The sequence below is a fragment of the Spermophilus citellus genome (assembly GCF_964194105.1).
Source record: "Spermophilus citellus genome assembly, chromosome: 2".
In the NCBI taxonomy this organism is placed as follows: Eukaryota; Metazoa; Chordata; class Mammalia; order Rodentia; family Sciuridae; genus Spermophilus; species Spermophilus citellus.
This window is the reverse complement of record NC_138183.1, coordinates 197,692,459-197,706,116: the sequence shown is the minus strand read 5'-3', so window position 1 is coordinate 197,706,116 and position 13,658 is coordinate 197,692,459. Positions and strand designations below refer to the sequence as shown.

At 37.9% G+C, this 13,658-nt stretch overlaps 2 protein-coding genes across 2 annotated transcripts; one reads left to right on the top strand and one right to left on the bottom strand.

Annotated features, from left to right (window-relative positions):
• Positions 1-1,185: 1,185 nt before the first annotated feature.
• LOC308641742 (olfactory receptor 52D1-like) lies at positions 1,186-2,142 on the bottom strand (the record flags this gene model as incomplete). Its single annotated transcript, XM_081280353.1, has 1 exon — positions 1,186-2,142. The coding sequence occupies one exon, from the start codon at positions 2,140-2,142 to the stop codon at positions 1,186-1,188; it is 957 nt and encodes a 318-aa protein (XP_081136479.1).
• A 9,994-nt stretch (positions 2,143-12,136) lies between these two features.
• Positions 12,137-13,084, top strand: LOC308642085 (olfactory receptor 51I2-like; the record flags this gene model as incomplete). The annotated part of the gene is made up of 1 exon (XM_081280681.1): positions 12,137-13,084. The coding sequence occupies one exon, from the start codon at positions 12,137-12,139 to the stop codon at positions 13,082-13,084; it is 948 nt and encodes a 315-aa protein (XP_081136807.1).
• Between the last annotated feature and the right edge of the window lie 574 nt (positions 13,085-13,658).

Sequence of the window (13,658 nt, the reverse complement as noted above, 5' to 3'; positions counted from 1 at the left end):
CTGAGGCCAGAGCTGATGCTTCTCTTCTTGTCTCACCTGTGGACTTGGTGGTATTTTTTTCTCTACTTTCTTTCCTGGGTAAAACAAAAATCTTCTTTACCTCTATCATAATTATATGGATGTACCTCCATGTGAATTATTTCACAATTGCATAGTGAAGATGCCATTTATTTATTAATTCAACAAAAGAATATGACACACACCAGTGAGATCCATCTTTTGTGATCAGTTGGTTGAAGTATTGGTGGACTTGCTCATTTTAGAACGGAGATTACTAAAACACTAAGGACTATATAAAAAAAAAAAAAGAACTTGAATTCAGGGACAGCTCCCCTAAATTCTGAACAAAATGGAAAACTTCATGGTTAAAAGGAAAGGGACCTCAAAATATGTGACTGGGAGGAGAAAATATGGTCCTATTAAGCACTCATTTAAGTCTATTTAAATAGAACAGAAGTGTTATGTAGTATTGTTATTATAATAACCCTGAGAGGTGAGACAACTTAAAAGTCTTGTATAAATTAAACAAATTGTCCAATAATTTTTACAGATGACTTTTTCATTTAATTTATTGAACATTTACACATAAGACATGGTCTTATCTACATTTATCATGTGTTCCTCAACATAACGTGAGTGGTTAGATATTAATATTATCCATATTTAACAGTTGATCAAACTGAGGCAATAGAAACATTTGGCATCATGCTCAAGGACACCAATTTAGTAAGAGAAGGAGGCCAAGATTCAAATCTCAGTGCTGTGAATTCACACTAGGTACCCTTAACTGCTATGCTAAATTGTGGAATTCAGATTAAAATTAACTCCAAACACCTTTTTTTTTTTTTTTAAGCTTTTGAACTCCAAGCTTTTTACTCCTACCATGAAATCCAGTCTCTTAAGAGGAGAAACTGACTTGCTCCTTACTAGGTCACCACCACTTTTGAGACAATATTAAAAAGTATCATCTTTCTGTGCTTTTTTGAGTTCTTTAAGGAGCTGAGGAAACATAACATGTTCAATGTGATAACCAGTCTCCCATTTCATCAGATCAATCCACTTCCTTCTGGAATTTCCAACCACATAAACCCGGTCTTGTCATATCACAGATCTCCATTCATGTAAATGCATCTAGCAAGTAATCCTACCCATTTATTTTTCTTATCTCCAAGGTCTACTTAGAATTCATGTTGAGATCTTCCCCAAGAGAAACAGTCTTAGAAGTCGACTCCGAATCTCCTTGGTTCTAGCTCCATAGATGATGGGATTGAGTACAGGAGGCACCAGCACATAGAGATTCGCCAGAAAGATGTGCACATGCTTGGGAACTCGGTTGTGACCAAAGCGGTGGGTGAGGAAGGAGAAGAAGGCAGGGATGTAGAAAACGAGGATGACACCAAGATGGGAGCCACAGGTACTCAGAGCTTTGCGTCTGGCATCTTGAGATGGCAAACGAAAGACAGCATGGAGGATAAAGCCATAGGAGATGGCAATGAGGATGGAATCCAGACCCACAGCCAGAAGGGCCACAGTCAGCCCATAGACAATATTGACAGTGATGTTGGCACAGGCCAGCCGAGCGATGCCCATATGCTCACAGTATGTGTGAGCCATGACATGGTGGCCACAGTAGGGCAGTCGCCTCACCAGGAAAATGAAGGGGGAGACAAAAGCTATACTACGGAGTATGCTAACAAGTGCAATACTGCCTATTACTGTATTGTTGAGGATAACTGTGTATCTCAGTGGGTTGCAAATAGCCACATATCGATCAAAGGCCATGGCCAGGAGAACTGAGGACTCCAGAGCATAGATAGCATGGACACAAAACATCTGGGCCAGGCATCCAGCAAAGGAAATCTCACCTGCATGGAGCCACAAAATGGCAAGTGTCTTGGGCACAGTGGTCGAACTGAGAGCCAGGTCAGTGAGTGAGAGAAGACAAAGGAAGAGGTACATGGGAGCATGCAGGGCGCTGTCCATCACAATGACCAGGATGATGGCAGCATTGCCAAGCAGTGCTACCAGGTACATGGCACAGAATGGAATTGCAATCCAGATATGGGCAAACTCCAGCCCTGGGATCCCTGTCAGAACGAGAGTGTCTGGAAGACTGTTATCACTGATGTTGGAGGCTGACATCCTTCCTAGCAAATCAAGAGTTCTTTCCAAGGGTTGATGGTATGTCTACCCTGGAACAACAGGCATGTGGTTGATTCACATGAAATTATGACCTTTCTGTGAAATAATAGTTATCAGACTGTGGAGAATGTTTTTTTACATGTTCAAGCATCTGAAAAGTATTTCTTTGAAGGACAACATGCCCTTAACTTTTTGACAATGATTTGACGATGCATTCACCCTTTTTCTCACTTTGTAACCTGTCTTCCCAGATATACGCCATATGCTTACTTTTATATTTCTCCTGAAGTGCCTTGTAAGAAGCTGGACAAACTGTGTGCAATGGTGCAGTGGTAATTTCAGAAACTCAAGAGGCTGAGGCAGGGGGATCCCAAGTTCAAGGCCAGTCTCAGCAACTTAGCAAGGCCATAAGCAATCTAATGAGACTCTGTCTCAAAATAAAAAATAAAAAGGGCTGAGAATATGGCTCAGTGGTTAAAAACCTTGATACCAAAAAAGCAAATAAGAACTACAACAAAAAAAGACGCTAGACAACCCGGATATGATTTAATATCTATTTCTAATTTAATACCTATAATGATAAAAACATTCCTTTAGGTATGATAGAAGAAAGAGTGAGATAAAGTCATCTTTGCTTTCTGGGCAACAACATGCTCAACTGTATCAAAGTCAGCTCACTCTGCAAGCCTATCAGTGTAATGACAGAATATATAGCCAAATTAGAATGGTGTTAATAGAGACTGATAGAGGGAGAAAGCAGGATGTGCTGATCTTTTTTTTTATGGTAGCATATTTTTAATATATCTTTTATTTTTTACTTGTTCTATTTAGTTTCACATGATAGCAGAATGCATTTTAATTAATTATACACAAATGGAGTGCAACGTTTCAATTCTCTGGTTGTACATGGTGTAGAGACACATTGTTTGTGCAATCATACATGTACCTAGGGTCATGATATCCATCTCATTCCACCATCTTTTCTACCCACTAACCATAAATATATAACAAAGAATTTTATTTTGACTGTAGAGAAATAGCTAGCATTATTTACATTCTCTCCTTAATATATTTTTTTTTTTGTACTTAAAAGGGCCCTGAAGAGAATGCCAGGAAACCTGAGTTTCAGTCCAGATTCTGTAACAAGATTGATGTGTGACGTTGAAAAAAAATCTCTCTGTTCTTGGGGAAAAATTCAATTTAGAATGGGCATGATTCTGTAGACATTTTCTTCTTTTCTATCAGCTCACTAAGTAGCACTGGAAAAATCCTAATACCTTTTTATGTGTCTCAGTTTATTATGTCCAAACTAGGAATGACATCATCCAGCTTACCAGGTTCATAAGATTTTGGAGGTTAGCAAAGATTAATATCATGGTATTAAATGTTTGAATTCTCTGAATAAAACCTCTGCTTCCCCTCCCCATTCCTCTGCCCCCTCCTTCTCCTTTTACAAGTCCTTTATGTCCTTATAATCTAAAGTGTTTAAATATTCATACCCCTTTCTAACAGGAAGATCAGGTTCAGAGAAGTGAACTGATGTAATTTAGATCACAGGCGTGTTACTTGCAGAATTGAAATTAGGTCTCTTAACTGAAATTAGGCGTTTCTTATTCCACAGTTCATTAATATGGCCAATAATTGAATTTCTACCTCTTCCAAAAAAAAAAAAACCATTTCAATTAATATCAATTTCTAACACTCCAAAAACTTTTCTGTACTTCTTATCTGAACTTCAAAGAAGTGAAGACAACTAAGGAGCCCCTTCCTGTTTGCAGTGAGATTTCCAGTGATGATACCAGAAGATTTTGGACTTTTGGGGGAAAGAAACTTGAATGGCAGAGTCTGGAGACCTGAAATCACTAGATCTTCCCTTGTCCTCTCTTCCTGGCCTACTCTTGCTTCTTAAGGATGTTTTCAAATGGTTGTTGCAATTTATCTGCTACTCTCTCTGCATCTATGGATGGGAGGACTAGGAAGTTTAGGGTAAGAGCAGGTTTTATTTTCCTTCCTTGGAGAAACAAGGGAAAAGGTACTGAGCTTTTTCACAATGGGCCTCCCTCCCCAACTTTTCTCAGCATCTTGTCTCCGTGATGGTTGAGTTTTTGAGGTCCTCTTTTCAGTCCTAGATTTCAGTACAGTAACTTAACTCTTGAATTACTTTATTTATTTATTTATTTATTTATTTATTTATTTATTTATTTATTTATTTATTTATTTATTTATTTTTACTGAACAGTTGCTGGTAAACCTGATTTTAAGCACTTACCTTAGTAATAGACGTGCACTTGCAGGTGTAGAAGGATGTGATAGGGGTTCTGAGTAAAGATCTGTGGTATCCGTGAGAAGCTGTGTGGTGGAGTATGGTTGTGTGATGGCTTGGGCAGGAGGTGTGTATCTGGATACAAAGTTGTGTTTAGGCAAGTGACAGCTATGTCTGCAGGTTTAGATGTGTGAGGTATGAGGGAGTGGAGGGTCTGAATGTGCAACCGGTTTTCTGAGCTCATTAAATGTCTTCAGCTCATCTCTCTATTCCAGCCTCCTTTAGTTGAAGGTCTTGGTAAGTCAGATTATTTATTGCTTCCCTCTGTGATAATCAGGTGTGAAAAATCAGGTAGCCTTCTCTAGGGATTTGATTTGTGGTATGTCTGTTGAGGAAGAGAAAGAAAATAAGTAGCTGATAAAAGAAAAAGGAGCCAGGAAAACTTTTTGGTACACTTGTAATGAAAGTGGAAATTAAATATCTAATCTATGTGTTTTATTCTCCATTCTTATTTCTTCTTTCCTTGACTCTATTTTCTGTCTTTTTATCTTACCTTAATGAGCCTCATTGAATTCTCACTCAGGGTGAATCAACCAGAATTCTGTGCCTATAAGGGCATCGTGAAAGACTGATGTGAATGGTGCAGCAAATAATGGTGTTGGACATGTACACATAGTGTGGCACTATCAGACTGGTGGCATTTTGCACATTTGGACAAAATGCAAGTTCCAAGATAAAAATAATTACTTGCAATGATAGCAGAGTAGTAAATAAAGTGAGTTTTCTGAGCATGACTCATTGCAATTGCCCATGTTGTGTGCCCACAAAGCCAGTCCTTGTAGGAATTAACATCAGTGCCTGGTCTGAATTCACTTCACTGTATCTCATGACAGTTAGCATCTAATCTCAGGAAGGTTTTTACATCTATCAGAGCCCTCTTTCAGGATTCATTCATTCTCCTTCATTTCAGAGCACTTTGCTCTTACAACATTTATTTTCTCCTCAAATTAATCCAAGCCAGTTTTCTTCAAGATTTTTATTCATTTCCTTAAATAAAAAATTGTGCTCCATTGTGTACTATGAATTGAAATGCATTCTGCTGTTATGTGTAATGAATTAGAACAAATAAATAGATGAGTACATGCCCCTTCAAAAACTTTTGTGTAGATGTCTAGAAGTTATTGTTAAAAGCAGAAATATTAGAAAAAAATATGTAATTTTCAGTGTATTGTGAATTTTGACATTTAAAAATGAACCTCTAATATCACTATTTTAAATGTACCAATGGACATCTAGAAGTATTACATTTACCATTATTTATTTAAAATATATGAGAAAGTTTTTCTGAAATGTCAGAAATATAATATTATTGCTTTGTCTTCTTGGAATTGGTTCATTATCCTACCTATTCATTTTTTACTTTTATATCTCATGATGATAACTCCCATACTTAAAATATGTATATAAATTGGAGGGCTGGGGTTATGGCTCAGTGGTAGAGCACTTCCCTAGCATGTGTGAGGCACTGGGTTCAAGTCCCAGCACCACATATAAATAAATGAATAAAATAATTATCCATCAACTTCTAAAAAAATTTTAAAAGATGTATATAAATTGGAATTATTTTTTCCTAAAATAATAGGTTTCAATGTAAAAATATTTTATTGTAATTATCATGGTGATACTTCAATAAAAGCAATATTAAAATCTTTAAATTTCATGCATTATTAAATATGTTTTTGGAAATATTTTTCTTAATGAAAATTATAGAATTTTTTAAATTATTTTTTATTTTTTATTTTTTTATTGGTTGTTCAAAACATTACAAAGCTCATGACATATCATCTTTCATACATTTGACTCAAGTGGGTTATGAACTCCCATTTTTACCCCAAATACAAATTGCAGAATCACATCGGTTACACATTCACAATTTTTACATAATGCCATATTAGTGACTGTTGTATTCTGCTGCCTTTCCTATCCCCTACTATCCCCCCTCCCCTCCCCTACCATCTTCCCTCTCTACCTCATCTGCTGTTGTTCAATTCTCTCCCTTGTTTCCCCCCCCCTTCCCCTTACAACCTCTTATATGTAATTTTGTGTAACATTGAGGGTCTCCTACCATTTCCATATGATTTCCCTTCTCTCTCCCTTTCTCTCCCCCCACTTGTCTCTGTTTAATGTTAATCTTTTCCTCATGCTCTTTCTCCCTGTTCTGTTCTTAGTTGCTCTCTTTATATCAAGGAAGACGTTTGGCATTTGTTTTTTAAGGATTGGCTAGCTTCACTTAGCATAATCTGCTCTAATGCCATCTATTTCCCTGCAAATTCCATGATTTGTCATTTTTTAGTGCTGCGTAATACTCCATTGTGTATAAATGCCACTTTTTTTTTTATCCATTCATCTATTGAAGGGCATCTAGGTTGGTTCCACAGTCTAGCTATTGTGAATTGTGCTGCTATGATCATTGATGTGGCAGTATCCCTATAGTACGCTCTTTTAAGATCCTCAGGGAATAGTCCGAGAAGGGCGATAGCTGGGTCAAATGGTGGATCCATTCCCAGCTTTCCCAGGAATCTCCATACTGCTTTCCAAATTGGCCTCACCAATTTGCAGTCCCACCAGCAATGTACAAGTGTACCCTTTTCTCCACATCCTCGCCAGCACTTATTGTTGTTTGACTTCATAATGGGTGCCAATCTTACTGGAGTAAGATGGTATCTTAGGGTGATCTTGATTTGCATTTCTCTGACTGCTAGAGATGGTGAGCATTTTTTCATGTACTTGTTGATTGATTGTATGTCCTCCTCTGAGAAGTTTCTGTTCAGGTCCTTGGCCCATTTGTTGATTGGGTTATTTGTTATCTTATTGTTTAATTTTTTTGAGTTCTTTGTTTATTCTGGATATTAGGGCTCTATCTGAAGTGTGAGGGGTAAAAATTTGTTCCCAGGATGTAGGCTTTCTATTTACCTCTCTTATTGTTTCTCTTGCTGAGAAAAAACTTTTTAGTTTAAGTAAGTCCCACTTGTTTATTCTTGTTATTAACTCTTGGGCTGTGGGTGTCCTATTAAGGAATTTGGAGCCCGACCCCACAGTATGTAGATCGTAGCCAACTTTTTCTTTTATCAGACGCAGTGTCTCTGATTTGATATCTAGCTCCTTGATTCATTTTGAGTTAACTTTTGTGCATGGCAAGAGAAAGGGATTCAGTTTCATTTTGTTGCATATGGATTTCCAGTTTTCCCAGCACCATTTGTTGAAGATGCTATCCTTCCTCCACTGCATGCTTTTAGCCCCTTTATCAGATATAAGAAAGTTGTAATTTTGTGGATTGGTCTCTGTGTCCTCTATTCTGTACCATGGGTCCACCTGCCTGTTTTGGTACCAGTACCATGCTGTTTTTGTTATTATTGCTCTGTAGTACAGTTTGAAATCTGGTATTGCTATACCTCCAGATTCACACTTCCTGCTTAGAATTGCTTTTGCTATTCTGGGTCTTTTGTTTTTCCATATGAATTTCATGATTGCTTTATCTATTTCTACAAGAAATGCCGTTGTGATTTTGATTGGCATCGCATTAAATCTGTAGAGAACTTTGGGTAATATCGCCATTTTGATGATGTTAGTTCTGCCTATCCATGAACAGGGTACATTTTTCCATCTTCTAAGATCTTCTTCTATCTCTCTCTTTAGGGTTCTGTAGTTTTCATTGTATAAATCTTTCACCTCTTTTGTTAGGTTGATTCCCAAGTATCTTATTGTCTTTGAGGATATTGTGAATGGAGTGGTTTTCCTCATTTCCATTTCAGAAGTTTTGTTGCTGATATATAGGAATGCCTTTGATTTTTTTTTCTCCAAAGTTACTTTACATGTCTACAAGTCAAGACCAATGGAATGAGGAAAGTTTCACATTCAGTTATTCTCAATTTTATTTATAAAAATTAAGCTGTAAGAAATTATCCACATAAATAACTTGGTTGGGAATGACTTTTTTTCTATAGTGCAGGATTTATGCCCTAAATAAGAGTAGCTGCTATAATTAATTAGTAACTGTCCCAAGAAAGTAGTTTCTGGCTATTTGAAACTCGAGGAGGAGACTCACAGAGGTGATGCACAGATCTTTAAGGAGATAGTCCAGTCAGCTGATGCTGGTACATTGAGGGACATGTTGAGGTTGTTGAAAAATAAGGGACAAATAAAAATGTAAGCAGAAGCCACTGCTTCTATTAGATTTAACTGCTTTGCTTAGGAAAAAACAGATTCTTGGGTGACACCGACAAAAAAAAATATGAATAGGATCCCTTAAGCCTCTTCCAGTGTTCCAGTCTGCCTCTAATGCTTCCTGTTGGCAAAACCTGACAGGCAATTGGCAGGCAAAGAAAAAGTGTGATCCCACCTGAGCATGGGAAAGCAGAGCACAGACAGAGTGGTGGAGCCAAAAGACGAGCTTAACGTGCAGCACAGTCAACTTGCAGTACCTAGGTACACATGTGTGCATTATACGTGTATAATATTTTGAGATTGAATAAATATTAAGCATGTAAAGATCAGAAATATTCCCGTTTATTTGTCAGACTTTACATTAATTTTTATTTATTATGTAACATAAGAGAAAACTATATATTACTAAGAAATAGGAAACATTTTACAAGATTAAATCATATTAAATACAACTTCAAAATATATGAAATTACTTGATAAAGATAATTTTAATTGGATAATGACTATCTTTTCTGGTGTACATCTTCTCTAAAAGTATACAAACACAAATGCACATGACATTAATTTTTTGTCCTTAAGCATCATACAGTGAGTTTGAAACATTTACATTTTACTTGCAATTACTAAATATAGTACTTCAATTGTTTGAACGTATTTAGCTTTTTAATAATAACATAGCTTCCTGATAATTTTTTAATCACAACTTTAAAACAAGTTCTTTAGGTGAAAGTGTGAAAAAATCATTGTTTGACTCTTTATACTTTTTTCATGAAATGTCCCTTTAATAGCTCTGACTTATTCAACTTTAAACCAGAACTGAGATAGCCAAACATCTACCATTGCCCTATATTGTAAATATACTTTATCATATATATATATATATATATATATATATATATATATATATATATATATATATATATATATATATAATTCAGCTCTTCTGAACCCCTCCAGAATCTTCTGGTTTAAGGGCACCATATACCAGTATCATTTGGCAGAGGATCCTAATGACAGATTGCTTACATGATGACAGGAACCATGAGACATGGTGTGGCGGCAGATACGCCCTGCTTGGCTGGGAAGACTGGGAGTGTTGCCTTGGTCTTTGCACAGAGTTCTGAACCACCTTAGGGAATAAGTAGCAGGAAGTGAACACTGGGATCCTGCTGCGAGGAGCCTATTCCCAGCAGACTTTGTCTAGGGAATATTAGGTCTCGCTACAGCCCTTCCACTGCTCAGAGGTTGACAGTCAGCTCCTATGAACTGTGATATGAGTGTGGGGTCTTCCACAGCGTTGGCCTGGCCTGGGGACAGCACAGCCCACTTCTCCAGGAGCACCTGAGACAGGCTGGGGCGTGGCCTTGTAGCTGTTTTATTTATCTACCTCACTAAAACTCCTTCAATCTTGCTTCCCTTTTCTCACCTGCCCCTTCTCACCTCCATTTTATTTCCTATATCTTTTTCATCCTTTTCTCTCTGTCCATTTTCCATCTCTCTTTTCCCTGTTCTCCTATCACGCTTTTACTCTTTTGTCATTTTTCCTCCTCACTCTTTCCCCGCTTTTTGCTTGATGTGAATATATGGAAAAATGTTAGGAAACAGAAAGGACCCTGTCAGCAGAGGCCACTCAGCTGCACTCCATCATTTCCAGGTACATCAGGAAGGAGATACTAAATCCATCTTTATTCTGCTGCAGAAGGTTTTTAGTTTAAGACAATTTCCTTATGGTGAAAAGTGTTTTACTTGGTGGAATGAGACTTATGTGGGTTGTTCAAGAAGATGGGTGGCCTTGAGACCATCTTCTCTAAAATCTTCAATGCCTATTACTTTGTATTGCATGATAATGATGGGGGATCATTGCATGGGACAGGTTTCTCAGGGATTATCTGGTTCCTTTTTCCTGCCTCTTTATATTAAATGCTACTGCTTAGGATTAGGTCCTTGGGACTCTTTCTCAGACCTTTGTACCCCTAGTAGATAATTCCATTCTGAGGACTAATGTGATTAAACAGAGAAAAATATATTTCTCTCCTGAGGGTCATATAAAATAATTATTATGCCAGTGTTATAAAAAATTACTCAAGGATAGGTAATTACACTCAAGTATTCAGAATAATTCATGAGTGGCAGAAGGGAATCTAATACCTAAGTTATGAAATTGGTAGGTGAAGCCACATTTTTACAGGGTATTGCAAAGGTTTTGTGGTATGCAACAGAAATAGCATGAAGTATCCTTAAATGTAGTTCCTTCCTCAAATGCTATTCCTGAAATTCCATGGTGCACAAGAGAGTGAGGGAAGGATGTAGAATGCCTTGTATTGTATCTTTATCATCTTCTCATAACCTTGCTGGGGCTGAAGTAAGGTAATGTTCCTCACCTTTTCCCGGATGAGAATCTTTCTAAGAGGAGCAACAATAATCTGCTAAGGGCATGAAAGAATGCCATTTTTATAAGTTCATAGGAAAATTAAGGTGATGGGTGGAATATTTTTAATGTTATAATTTTTCTTTCTTAAGTCTTTGTATTTCACTTTTGTTAGCTGTACCACTAACTACTATGTAAAGATAAATGGTTTGAAATATTTTTATGTAACACATACACTTTTTTTGTTAAAGAAAACACAAAGTATAATAAATTTCCCATATAAACATTGTTTTAAATAGCAACAATAAACTAAAAGCAATATATATATATATGTATATATATATGTTATAATATCTATATATGTAATGCTTACTAATCGTTTTATATGTTCAATTTCTCTCTTGATAAGTCCAATTTCTCTCTTTCACTCTCTCTCCTCTAACATATGTATATCTGTATGTCTATACAGCAATTCTATTTTTGCCCTGTTTTATAAGTAAAGAAAATAGTTTAAGAAAACTTCCTAATGTAACATTGGTATTATGTAGCTACACTAGGACTCAAACCCTTAACTGAAACACTACAATGCCTCTTAGGAGCTATTTATTTTCCAGGCATCCTACAAAGACATGGTGGGTCTTGGAATATATAAGGACCTTGGGATTGAAGTGGTATTACAGCATTCAGATTTTTGCTGTGTAACTTTGACACCAGAAAACTTGGGGTGATTCCTTTCCCTTTTTTGCACATTTGTTCACCAATCTTGCAGAATGGCTGTAAATGTTAACATTTCTAGTACATTAGATATGATCATAGCTCTGAAATTTGAATTGTCTGAAAGCTTGCCAACAGAATGTTCCTAAGGCAGATGTCTAATTGTCTACTAGTGAAAACAAATGAGATGGGTAACTGCCCTGAAATCTACTCTTCTGTAAGTGGTTTAAAAAAGAAGCCTTTATTTCAACAGCTATTACTTCATAATCAACTGCCTATTCCACCAGTGAATTTCGTGAATGGAATCGCAATTTATAAACTCTGGCATTGTCTTTTTCCTCTCTAGGAACAGTAACAATCTTAAACGTATGGTGTAGTTTCTCTGAAAGATCCACCTGACTGATAACTAATGTCCTCATTCTCTCATGGGCAACTTCAGGATCAATTCCTCTGATGCTCCCAGCTTTATTCTGACGGGTTTTCCAGGGATGGAGGACATGGAGACCTGGCTATCCGTTCCTCTCCTTTTATGCTATGCCATCTCTATCGTGGGCAACAGCCTGATCCTCCTCATTGTAAAGGAGGAAGAGAGCTTGCACCAGCCCATGTACTACTTCTTGTCCCTGCTCTCAGTCAATGACTTGGGCGTGTCCTTGTCCACATTGCCAACTGTGCTGGCTGCCCTCTGCTTCCGTGCCCGAGTGATCACCTTTAATGCTTGCTTGGCTCAAATGTTTTTCATCCACCTCTTTTCTTGGACAGAGTCTGGCATCCTTCTGGCTATGAGTGTCGATCGCTATGTGGCCATCTGCAACCCGCTGCGCTATGCTGCAGTGCTCACCAATACCCACATCCTGGCCATGGGACTGGGGACTGTCTTCCGCAGCTTTGCCCTCATCCTGGTCTTCCCACTGCTGCTGCACAGACTGCCCTTCTGCCACGCCCAGAATATTCTCTCCCATGCTTACTGCCTTCATGTGGATATGATTAAATTGGCATGTACTGATATCTCCCTCAATAGCCATTATGGGCTGTCTATTGTGCTGCTCACCTTTGGCCTGGACTCTGCACTCATCCTCATCTCCTATGTACTCATCCTGCGATCGGTGCTAGCCATTGCCTCTCGGGAGGAGCGCCTTAAGACCCTCAATACGTGTGTGTCCCACATCTTGGCTGTGCTCATCTTCTATGTGCCCATGGTCAGTGTGTCCGTTGTGCATCGCTTTGGGGCTGGCTTACCCCATGCTGTCCATATTCTAATGTCCATCCTCTACCTCTTTGTGCCTCCCATGCTGAATCCTGTCATCTACTCCATTAAGACAAAGGAAATACGCCGCAGACTGTTGAAGATGCTTTTCAGGTTCAAGCTCTGACTCCTTGGCAGATCTACAAGCATAGGGTGATCTTGTGATGGGAGAACGGCCAGGCAGATTCACAGTAGGAATAGATCAGGAAATGTGGGCGATGCCCTTCAAGTTCTAGGATTAATTCTTTTTTAAATAAACATCAGGCTGGTGCCTGCCAAGGCTGTCTTGGGTTTTAACCACAAAATGCTATATCAATATTCTCTAGAGGCAGAAAAATGGTCTTTTGTGAAAAATAATCACAAGAATGCTGAGCATCCTCACAGGGATTTTTAGAGGAGTTGGGAACAAAATTAAAGATTTTAGTTACATTCTGGTTATGGGCCTGCACAACTCTTAAGAAGACAGGCACAAATAGGAGTGATTAAGTGCTAGGAATATAATATTTCCAATGTGTAAATTTAGTGTGGGTGGTTGATTTTTGATCCTGTCCTCAACCAGGGTCTTTGCCAACACGATATTTGAAAAAATGTGGCTTTAACAGCTTTGGTATTGAAGTAGTCAGAATTAGGCTTTAGGATTCCCAGGATTTCTTTTCACACGGGTAGTCAGGAAGAATGCAGGCACTTGGCTTTATTTCCAG